Source organism: Bos javanicus, chromosome 13 (genome assembly GCF_032452875.1).
Source record: "Bos javanicus breed banteng chromosome 13, ARS-OSU_banteng_1.0, whole genome shotgun sequence".
Taxonomy (NCBI): Eukaryota; Metazoa; Chordata; class Mammalia; order Artiodactyla; family Bovidae; genus Bos; species Bos javanicus.
In genome coordinates this window covers 78,070,053-78,081,985 of record NC_083880.1, presented here as the reverse complement: position 1 = coordinate 78,081,985, position 11,933 = coordinate 78,070,053, and the positions used below count along the sequence as shown (strand labels likewise).

The 11,933-nt window shown below is 48.8% G+C and overlaps 1 protein-coding gene across 3 annotated transcripts in view; it reads left to right on the top strand.

Moving 5' to 3' along the window:
- The first annotated feature begins 1,534 nt into the window (after positions 1–1,534).
- UBE2V1 (ubiquitin conjugating enzyme E2 V1) overlaps positions 1,535–11,933 on the top strand; it is a 28,015-nt gene continuing 17,616 nt past the window's right edge. Inside the window, exons 1-2 of one of the 3 annotated variants that reach the window (XM_061437940.1) lie at positions 1,624–1,641; positions 7,220–10,095. In XM_061437940.1, coding sequence (XP_061293924.1) covers positions 10,041–10,095 — 55 coding nt within the window. In that variant the 5' untranslated portion in view covers positions 1,624–1,641; positions 7,220–10,040. Of the gene's footprint in view, positions 1,642–6,074; positions 6,292–7,219; positions 10,096–11,933 lie in introns of those variants that run through there. The other 2 variants (XM_061437939.1, XM_061437938.1) reach the window with 2 other exon arrangements.

Here is an 11,933-nt window from a genome sequence, read left to right as displayed (position 1 = left end):
CACTTGATACAGGGTATAATGTCAAGATGACTGCATGTGACCAGTGGTGGCAAGGGGCTTCCCTGGTGGCTCAGACAGTAAAGAATCTGCCCACAATGCGGGAGATCTGGATTCCATCCCTGGGTCAGGAAGATCTCCTGGAGAAAGAAATGGCAACCCATCCCCTGGGTGGGGAAGATCCCCTGGAGAAGGGAATGGCTGTCCACTCCAACATTCTTGCCTGGAGAGTTCCATGGACAGAGGAACCTGGCAGGCTACCGTCAGACACGACTGAGCAACTGAGCAGACTCAGGCTGTCACAAGGAGAATGGAACATGGGGGCAAGAATGGAGGCTGCTGGGATCCTCCACGTGGGAGACAAGGGGAGCCTAGCCGTGATGGGGCAGAGAGATGCTCGGGAGGCGCTGCCGTCAGAACCGGTGAATCGGGTGCAGGTGTCCAGCTTCCTCGTTCCTTTGTACTGAAAGTTCTGGTCCTTTCTCTGCCAATGGGTAGCTGTGCCACCTTGAGGCAAACCTTTCATCTCTTCCAGCCTCAGTCTTCACATCCACATAAGGGTTTCTCAGACCACTTATGATAGAGGAGTCAACTTCTTGAATTTAACATTTGCAAATATATGTCTCCTGGGCCTTTGCACATGTCACTCCCACCACCCGCTTCCCATCGTTCAGGTCTCTGTTGAAATGTGACTTCCATAAGAGGCCTGACCACCCTCCCCTGGTTTATTTCCTATCCTATTATAGCGAGGTTCTTCTCTATTTGTTTACTTGCTTCCTGCCTCCAACTAAAATGTAAGCCCATCAGAGCAGGAGCTTGCTTCTTCAGGGATGTATATCCCTCCACAGCACCTATGAAAATGTCTGGCACATAGTAGATGCTTAGTAAATATTTGATTGAGTGAATTAGTGAATGAATGAGTGAATGTTTTCGCTGCCATGCCCCCGAATCCTTTAACCGTCCTGCTTCAAGCCCCTTCTGACCTGGGAGCATTGATCTTGGAATATGGCCTGGGTTCAAATTCTGACTCAATTACTTAAGGGCTGAGTTTATATAAATGTCTTAATCCCTCTCGCCCTCATTTTTCACTTTAACGCAAACCTCACAGAGGAAAATGCCCAGGGCAAGATAAGTGCTTTTAAACAATATTATAAATTTGCATCTATTTACTTATTTTTATTGAAGTATAGTTAACTTACAACATGGTGTTAGTTTTAGGTGTACAGCATAATGATTCAGGTTTCTGGGTTTTGGTAGGTTGTTTTTTTTTTCTTCAGATTACATTGTATTATAGATTATGACAATAGGCGCTCTTTTAAAGCTTTCTTTTCTTTTAGTCACACCCTTCCAAGTATGATCACCCTTGCCCTTCTCACCAAGTACCTCAGTACCTGCCTCGCACCAGAATCTGGAGGGCCTTGCAGGCTGCTGGGCCCTCACGCACGCAAATGTTTGCTCGCTCTAAAAGGGCAGGGGAAAAAAAACCTTCCAGGCAACGCGTCGAGAGGCCCACGGAGCAGGCGTCAGTGAGGCGTCCGCGCCTGCGCACGCGCCGGCGCAGAAGAGCCCGGGGACGGTGGGGGGTGAAGAAGGGGCCGGCCTTTGAGCGACAGCGACGCAAGATGGCAGCCACCACGGGCTCGGGTGAGCGGGGGCGCCGGGCCCAGCCGGCCTGGGGGGCATGGGCTTGGGCCGGGGGCCGGAGACCCGCACAGGCCCCTGCTGCAGGGCCAAGGGCCTCAGCAGGGCCGCTGTCCGCTGGGCCCCGCGGCGGCGACGCGGGCGGCCTGAGCGGGGAGGAGGAGCAGGCGGTGGCCGGAAGCACGGGCGGGGGCCTGAGGGGCCTGTGGGCGGCGCGGGGAGGCCGAGGCTCCCCCGGGCGGCGTGAGGGCCCTGCGGAGAGGAAGGGCCCGGCCCTGAGGCGCTGCAGAACGGCAGGAGCGGGCGAGGGGCGAGCCCAGGGCCACTCCGGAGGAGTCGGGGCTGGCGGCTCTTTGGACGAGATCGAGGGGTCCCCTAGAGGACAAGGAGGCGCCCCCAAAGAGATGGAAGGCCTTTATTGGATGCTGGGTGTCTGAGCGGGGGGAGGAGCCTTGGGGATGTCCGTTTGGCCTTGACTTCAGAGAAGCCCCTGAGGAAGAATGAGGGAAGGAAACAGGATCCTGATGGGTGACTGATAGGATGCCCCGTTGGTTAAGGGCATGATCCGTGTAAGTTTAGGGGATTGGGTTAGCTGAGAAAATTTTTACGCCTATTAGAAAGGAGTCGTCTTGGGATGGCAGCTTTTGCGGTGGGGGACCTGGGATTAAGGGCATCTCCACAGGATACGTGAGAAGGGGAGAGGGATTTCTCAGATTCCAGAGGGATTTGGTTGGAGCAGCTGAAAGTGCAATGGCCCCATCATTACCAGGCCCCTATTTGAAAAGATAGATGTTAGGTTTTAGGAGGCGAGCTCTGAGTAGGGCGGTCGGTGGAAGCTTGAGATCCTGGGTGAAGAACAGATGAGTTGGGAGCCCTGGAGGTGTGTGTTAGGGGAAGGGTCAACTGAGGGAAGCCCCATGCAGTGAGTGAGACTGGAAATCAGGTTTCAGAGGTGTTCTTCTCAGAGGAGAAACATCTCTTTTATTTGGGTAGGGGAGGCATACCTTAGGAGTGTCTCATATGGAGACTGTCTCTTCCACTCTTTCAGGTATTGGTAACATATGGGAGTTCAGGTCAGAAGTTCCCCAGTGGCTGGATGGTCATGGGGAGAGGAATAAATGAGGTGGGAGCTAGAGAAGAAAGTCTAGATGCAAGAGGGATTGAGGGGGCTGCACTCTGGGCCAGGGGGAGTTCTTCCAGACTCTGGTAGGTAAATGGAAGCAGCATTTATTTTGCATTCCCTGCTCTGTACTCCCCTAAGGTGCTCCAGAGGATCAGGTCCTGAAGGAATCTGTTTCAGAGTGAACATTCACAGTTAGGGATCAGGGGATGGACTCAAGTGGCCTTCTGGAGGAGACAGGGTGATGATTGTTTGGGGAAGGTCCCCCAGAGGGGCCAGTGAGGCAACACAGTCAGATTCTGGAAGTGCAGGATTTGGGAGTGACAGAGTGTCTCCCTTTTGGCGAGCGGGGTGTCCCCTGAGGTGTCTGGCAGTGAAAAATGAGGTGACCATGGGCGACCTCTGATGGAGGAAATGAACAGGACCACCGAGCTGGGTACTGAAGTTCTCCAGCTGTATAAGGCTGCAGCAGCACTGTTAGGAGAGGTGGGTGACCTAAAGTGAGCGGGGTGAGGGAGTCTGTCTTTCCCGCATGTGACTCCTCTAGTATCCTGAGGGGATTCTTTGTCTGGTTGCTAGAGTGGGCATGGAAGGAGTTGGACGTCGGGGGTCTGACCGAAGTCACCTACCACAAGCTGTCTTCTACACTGAAAGCCATGGGGTCTTCCTGAAGGATAGAGGAAACCGTACCTCCCTTTCTTGGATTTGGATTCAGCTGGAACAGTGCTGAGTCAATTCATTTACCAAGAGACTGCCACAGACATTCTCAGAAGAGAGGGGCTGAGTCAGGCCAGACTGCCGTGAGGCTTCTCTCAGTGGAGTAACACCCGGCCAGGTTGCTGTGGACCGGGGAGGCCGTTCACACGGCTGTGCCCGTAGCCCCTGTCCTTACGGTGGTATTGCCGCTCAGCTCCTTGGCAGTGACTGGAGATTGGCTATCTATAATCAGATTCAACAGCTACTTAATTCCAACTTCTTGAGATCCTGCCAGTTGAAGAGTGCTTCATAAATGCTGTAGTCATCAGATGAAACATGGTCAGCTGCTGCCTGGTGGCGTACAAGAGCACTTGGCATGGTTTAGGTAACAGGGAGCAGGTTTTGAGATGCCCTGGAACTGGGCTTCCCAGAACTCCTTTGTGTGTTCAACAGATACTTGTTAAGAATTTACTGTGCCCCTTTATGGAGAGTGAACAAGGTGGACATAGCCCCTGTCCTCGAAGAGCTTCTAGTCTAGTCAAGGAGAAGCCCATGAAAGGAATACATAGTAAGATTTCAGATAGCAGTAAACGCTATGAAGGAAGTTGTGTGATATGGTGCTGTCTGGAGAGGTGGTCAGGGAAGGCTTCTCCAGGAGCAGGTATTTGAACTGAAGCAGATGATGGAAGGAGCTGGCGGTGTGTGTCACAGGCTGGGGCTGGGGGACAGTGAGTGGAAAGGCCTTGTAAGAGGAATCCGCTTGGCAGATTGAAAGAACCGAAGACCTCAGTGTGCAAGGGAGGCTTGTTAAAGAGATGGGTTAGAGAGAGAGGGCTCTGGATTTTATTCAGTGTGAAAGGATGCCACTGAACAAGCACCTGGTCTGAAGTAGGCATTCAGTAAATATTTGTTGAGCGCATGAATGAGGGTCTTAAAAAGAGAGGAATGACAAGATCTGACCTCTACTCCCAGGCAGTGAGAGGAGTGTCGAGTGCTAAAGTGGGAAGCAGAAAGATCGTACTGCTACGACTTGGGGCAGACTGCTGGGTTGAACTAAAATAAGTGTACAGGGCCCTCTGCTTTCTAACCCTGAGAAGTCTTTCAGGTGTGGTGAGCGGCCCCGAGGCCTTCCTTAGGCAGCTTTAGAATAAGCTTCTTGATGAATCTGGGTCTCTGGGTCCCAGGAAACAGCTGTGACGCCTTTGAGTTCCTGTCAGGGCTGAACTTAGTTTTCTGTGGTCACTGCTTTCAGCAGTTGATGACAACACCTTTTTACCTCTTTTACTTCTGCAGCGTGTGATTTCTGCGTAGATCTTAGAGAGTGGAACTGTGAAAAACCCACCAGAATCCTCAGGATGCTCGTGTTAGAACAGGTTATTTCCTCCTGCCTTGACCAAGATTGCAGGGCCTCAAAGAGTAACCCTTGGCAGCCAGGTCTTTCCTCTAACCCAGCATCCCTCAGGCTACCCTGACAGTTAGCCAAAAACGTAGTGCCAGAGGAGTAAGCCCGTTACACTTTAAACCCGCATGTGTTGGAGCGGCTCATACAGCCCTCTTACGAACATGTCACCACATGGGCGGTGGAGGTTACGGTCTTCCGTTCCGTTCAAGAGTGTTCCCCAGCAAGCTGGAGCTGGCAGATGAGAACCTGTAGTCTCTTAGCTGGTCTCCTTCCCGTGTGTCTCACTGTGTGAGCATCTTCTTCTGCTGGTTGTAGGTAGGTGCCTTTTCTATGACAGGGATTCTGCTTTCAAGACAACGTCACGTGGTGCTCAGCTGAAGACATACCAGTCTGCCCCAGTGATGGAAGGAAATGCTGTGTTGGGCCAGAACAACCTGTGGTTCCTCTTAGGGACTGCCAGGGTGTGATGGTCACGATTTTCCCCTTCACAGAACTTTAAAACCACCCTCTTCCCCCCACTAGATTCTCTTTCCCTCGCCCTCGCTCAAGTCTCTAATTCTAAAAGTCCCCAGGGAAGCACAGAGCAGCGCATTGGGTGACGGAGAGATGTTAAAACCATTACTTTTACATTGCATATAGTGCTTTAGAGGTTTCCTCACGCTATACTTACCTGCTATATCATCTCATTTAACTCTCCACGACTCGTGTGCTCTCCAGGGGAGGTGTTGGCCCCGTGGCATTCCCGAGGGACATTGGTGGCTGGCCAAGGCGTGGTGACACTCAAGATTAGAGCCGGGGGTTTTGACTCCAGTTCCTTTCCCAGTTTACTCCAGCACCTTCGGAAGGAAATGGAAAGGTGTGGATTTGGCCGTGTGCTCTTCCTTGGTCTTGGCGTGTTTAGTCTTGGTGAGAATGGGCTTTAATAAGAAATTAGTGCGACCTGTAGCAGGAGCTCTTCGCAGCATCCCTGACCACCTCTTATCCCGTCCTGGGCTGTGTGGTGTCTGATGAGAGCGAGGGCCACTGCTTGCCCTTGCTTACACTGCACACGCAGTAACTCGCGCTCTCTGGGCTCCGGGCTCCGTGATGTCATGTACAGAATCTGTCAGTCCTGGTCTTCAGGTACATGCAGGCCTTTCAGACTTCTTTTTAAATGGCACTTCTAGGGCTATCTATGTGCTAGATGCTATATTAAATACATCATCTTGTTTCTGACAGTAACCCTTTGAAGCAGGTATCTGTTGTGAAGATGAGGAAACTGAGGCCCAGAGAGAAGAAATGACTTGCCTGAAGCCCAGAGCCAGGGCGGGGGATCCGGGGTGCAGAACTGGGACAGCTCTGCTCCACGGCATGTGCTTTGGCCACGGCAGCATTTTTCCAGCTCCTGTTGCCTGTTCTCCAGCTGGGCATCTCAAGTTCCTTCAGCCGTTGGCAGGTCTGTCGACATTCCTGCCTTGGCAGATTGGTCCCTTCACGGGTGGATAATAATAACACCAAGTAGGGTTCTTTCTTCATTGTCACTTTGACCCTGTGCAAATCCATAGGTGTAATCCCAGAATAGATGCCAAATCCTCCTCCTCTCTCTTGGCATTATTGCCACCGAGACAGTGGTTCCTACCAGAACCACCTTTCTTTCGCCTAGAAGACAGCAGAGACCTCCTGCTTATAGTCATGCCTTTTTCCAATCCATTCGCTATAGAGGAAGTAGAATGACTTCTCACAGATGAGAAAACAGAAACTGCCACTCCCAGCAGAAAGCCCTTCGTGCTGCGCTTAGAATAAAATCCGTCTCTCTTCCATGGCCCTCAAGGCCCGCCGTGGTCTTGGGCTTGCCTGCCGTGACCTCTTGTGATACAGCACCTCTGCTCCTGCCCTTCCGCTTTGGGCAGCTTGGCCTGCACGTGACTGACTGCCTGCTTCTCCGCCTTCAGGTCTCAGCTCTCCAGAAAGGCCATCCTTCCCACCCTTTTCAGCCTGGTCTTCTCACTCATCACAGCTCTGTTCTGTTCTCTTCTAAAGTGCTTAACCTTGTCTGAAGGTTTCTCAGGGTGTTCTGTTTGTTTGGGAGTGTTTTTTCTAAGCATATTTTCTGGGCCTCTCCAGTAGGACAGGGTTCTGCCTTGCTTTTTGCTATGTCCCTAGCACTCGTATGGTCCCTGGCAAATAGCAGACACTGAGTGTCACAGTGAACTAATCCGGAGGACAGAGCGAAAATGCCTGTTCAACCTTTCAAAAAGGAAAGCTCTTGCCCTGATTAGTTGGTATTTACAGAGGGACTTTAGAATAGCATTAACTCTGTCCTCTCCTTCCCTAATGTCCTGAGACACTTACCACACCTTATTCTTTGTCTCCACCCCTTTCAGAGAAAATACAATCTTTGGCCTTCGTCACCCTCGCAGCAGAGAAACGTGGGGCCTTGCATTTTGTCACCAGCTGTTGTTGCATCGTCTGGACATAAGGATGATAAAAGGGGGGATGTTTCTTCCCCTAGATGCTGCTAAGTCGCTTCAGTCGTGTCCGACTCTGTGCGACCCCAGAGACGGCAGCCCACCAGGCTCCCCGATCCCTGGGATTCTCCAGGCAAGAACACTGGAGTGGGTTGCCATTTCCTTCTCCAGTGCGTGAAAGTGAAAGTGAAATTGCTCATTCGTATCCGACTCCTAGCGACCCCATGGACTGCAGCCTACCAAAGCTCCTCTGTCCATGGGATTTACCAGGCAAGAGTACTGGAGTGGGGTGCCATCGCCTTCTCCGATTCTCAAACTGGAACACATTAGAATCACCTGGAGGGCTTGTTAGGTTGCTGGGCTCTACCCTCAGTTTTCGATTGGATAATTCTGTGCTGTAGTTTAGTGTTCTTGTGTCTGGCCTGAGAATTCACACTTCTGGTGGGTTCGCAGGTGATGTGAAGGCCGCAGGTCTGGGGACCATACGTGGAGAATCATTGCTGTAGAGAAGAAGAGAAGAAATATCCCTCTCTGGACAGGCCCTGAGTAGGCACCCAGATTGACTTGCTGGTTGCTCCGAAATAAAAGTTCCCTGCCCCCTCACTTTATGTCAGGAGTGTTTAATCCAGGTGCTTCACCTTCCAGGCATTGTTACTTTCCCAGCTGGTAGCACCACCAAACTCTTGGCTCAGGTCACTGTCTTCCCTGAATGGGCACCCAAGTCAGTTTCAGCTAGTAGCTTTCTTTCCAGAGAGGCCTGTGAGGCGCTGCCATTTTAAATCAAGACCCAAGCCAGGCCAGGGTTTTCCAGGGTTGACCTGCTGAGATACCTGCCACTTTGTAGCAGTGATTTTCCCAAAAAGACGTTTTAAAGGGCTTCAAAATTCTTTTTGTACCACAAATATTTTAATATGTTCTGTGTTCCACATTACTGCATTAAATGTTTTACTAGGACATGATGTAAAACCATGTCAATTATTCATGCTTTAACCTGGTTGTCATCTTTTCTTAGTGATATCCTGCAGCTGCTGACTTTTCAGTTTATATTTAGCCAGGAGAATAACTGGCTGACTTTTAATACTGACACAGATCCAGGAAAAATCCTTCTGGAAAGAAGAATTCTGAAGTAACAGTAACAAATGCTTTCTTTTTATAAATCTTGGGTTGCTGTGTTTTTTTAGCACCTTGATAAAGTTATCTTAACATTTTCATAGTTAACCTTTGAATAGTTACAGTTTATTAAGATTAACAAGAGTCCATTTTTACATACTCTTGTAAAGGTATTGTCTCTTGAAGCTGTTTCTTCAGCTGCCTTTTAGGTGAAATTTTAGGAAATTTTAGAAATTTTAGGAATCTTAAAATTTAGGTTAATTCAGTGGATTGAGTGCCAGAGGAAGAAAATATGTTAGAGTGTTACTGAGTTTTTCTAACCTGTTAATACTTCTGGGTTTTGACATATATGGATTTAATTTTTAATATATTCACTGAGGTCTTTTGTTTAAAGTAACGTATCATGATTTTGAAACTACTCTCTCCTGTTGGGATGGGATGAAGTCCCCCTGCGACTGATACACTCACAGGGTCTGTAGGATCTCTGACAAGTATTTGGATTTTTATCCCTGGAGTAGCCCCTGAGGTTCTAGAAGAAGGGTGTGGTCAGGCCATTCAGAGCTAAATGCTCTTGCTTTGTAGAGAATATTGGTGTATTAACTTTGTAAGCAGTTTCTAAATGGTTTGAAATATCAGTAACATGCTTTCATATATATTTAATGAAGCAAAGTTCAATTTGTAATGAAGAATCCTTGACTTGTGTGGTCTGGGGGGAGAAACAGTTTTCCCTCTTTAAAAAAAAGGGGGTTCTCTAAAAGTCTTGATCACACTTCATTAAAAAATAAAACTACTTACTGAATTTTAATTACCTCAAAATAAAGAACCTTTGGTGTCTCACTTATATAGTATCAGTATTGAGTATTTTGGCCACAGCAGACCATATTAGAGGCTGTGATAGGAGAGGAAGAGGCACTGGCTTTTCTTGAGTCAGGAAGCATTAATTGAGCACCATTGCATGCCAGGGAGCATACCAGATCCTGGGGACGCGGGGTGGAATGAGTCACAGCTCTTAGCTTGAGAAGCTGTGAGAGTGAGTCAGACAATAAAAAAGAAAGAAAATGAAATTTAAAGAAAAAGAAAAGGTACAGCGCAGTCATTGTGTGAAGGACCACTGGGTGGGGGACGGGAGGCTCTAAGAGACTGCCCAGCTCCTCGTTGAAGATTGGTGTTTCTTCTTCATATCCTCACATTCAAAATTTAACATATAACCTTCGTGGGTGATTTAAAATCCGTGTTAGTCCCTTGGATGATCTTTATAATATTAGACTCCTTTTAATAGTGCTGTGAATGTTTCCCTGCCATGTTTCCAGAAATAAACCAGAGTTAGAATTTTGTGACACTGAGCATTATTCATTCTCAAACAACATCCGTAGCTAACACCCAGCCACCCATTGATTCATTCCGCAGGCATTGGAGTACATGCTTTGGCAGAGCACTCTGACGTATTGGAAATTCAGTAGGGAACAAAATAGAAGTTCTACTCTCAGGGAATTTATGTTCAGATGGGAGCGACAGACAGTAAACAGCTAATGAAGTGGAAACAAATACTGTACGTTTAAATGTCAAGTGGTAATGGTGCTGTGAAGAAAAATAAAGCGTGATAAGGGAATGGGAAGTTAGACTTCGGATGAAGAAGAAGGGAGCCCGCCACCATGCCCAGCTCTGGGACAGAGAATTCTGGGGTGAGTGAGCATCAAGTGCAAAAGCAACATCAGATGGCCTGTTCAGAAAGCTTAGGGAGGCCGGTGTGGCTGGAGGAGGAGGGTGAGCAGCGAGCGAAGGGAGGCAGGAAATGATGTTGGGGAAGTCGGCGGGGCTCTGTGGGTGAGCCCAGGAGTTTGGGGCTAGTAGGAAGGGGCAGCCGGGGGAGGGTGGTGAGAGGGGAGCCGTGGCATCTAAGTTACCCTTAAAGGGCTCGCTGTGGAGAATGGTCAGTAGACAGAAAGCAGTCGGGGCTGAGGCGGCTCGCGCTGCAGTGCTTGTGGTCCGGACGGTGAAGATGGTTGTGTTGGGGATATATTGGGAAATGGGTTAAATATGGGGTATAAGGGAAAGATTTCTTACTGTAACTCCAGGGTTTCTAGTCTGGGAAATCTGTACCATACACTGAAATCGAGGGGTGGGTAGTTTTTGTTTTTTGAGGAGTGCAAGGGAGTTTTTTTGGAATTAAGTTGGAGAGGCCTGTTAGGCATCTAAATGGAGATGGCTAGCAGGCAGTTAATTAGAAATATAAATTCAGTTCAGTCGCTCAGTCCTGTCCAACTTTTTATGACCCCATCAACTGCAGCACGCCAGGCCTCCCTGTCCATCACCAACTCTTGGAGAGCACCCAAACCCATGTCCATTGAGTCGATGATGCCATCCAACCATCTCATCCTCTGTCGTCCCCTCAATCTTTCCCAGCATCAGGGTCTTTTCCAATGAGTCAGCTCTTTGCATCAGGTGGCCAGAGTATTGGAGTTTCAGCTCCAACATCAGTCCTTCCAATGAATACCCAGGACTGATCTCCTTTAGAATGGACTGGTTGCATCTCCTTGCAGTCCAGGGGACTCTCAAGAGTCTTCTCCAACACCACAGTTCAAAAGCATCAGTTCTTCAGCGCTCAGTTTTCTTCACAGTCCAACTCTCACATCCATACATAACCACTGGAAAAACCATAGCCTTGAGTAGACGGACCTTTGTTGGCAAAGTAATGTCTCTGCCTTTTGATGAGCTGTCTAGGTTGGTCATAACTTTCCTTCCAAAGAAGGAATCTTAATTTCATGGCTGCAGTCACCATCTGCAGTGATTTTGGAGCCCAGAAAAATAAAGTCAGCCACTGTTTCCACTGTTTCCGCATCTATCTGCCATGAAGTGATGGGACCTGATGCCATGATCTTAGTTTTCTGAATGTTGAGCTTTAAGCCAACTTTTTCACTCTCCTCTTTCACTTTCATCAAGAGGCTCTTTAGTTCTTCTTCACTTTCTGCCATAAGGGTGGTGTCATCTGCATATCTGAGGTTATTGATATTTCTCCCGGCAATCTTGATTCCAGCTTGTGCTTCTTCCAGCCCAGCGTTTCTCGTGATGTACTCTGCATATAAGTTAAAGAAGCAGGGTAACAATATACAGCCTTGACGTACTCCTTTTCCTATTTGGAACCAGTCTGTTGTTCCATGTCCAGTTCTAACTGTTGCTTCCTGACCTGCATACAGGTTTCTCAAGAGGTGGGTCAGGAGGTCTGGTATGCCCATCTCTTTTAGGATTTTCCACAGTTTATTGTGATCCACACAGTCAAAGGCTTTGGCATAGTCAAGAAAGCAGAAATAGATGTTTTTCTGGAGCTCTCTTCCTTTTTCCATGATCCAGCGGATGTTGGCAATTTGATCTCTGGTTCCCCTGCCTTTTCTGAAACCAGCTTGGACATCTGGAAGTTCATGGTTCATGTATTGCTGAAGCCTGGCTTCGAGAATTTTGAGCATGACTTTACTAGCGTGTGAGATGAGTGCAGTTGTGTGGTAGTTTGAGCATTCTTTGGCAT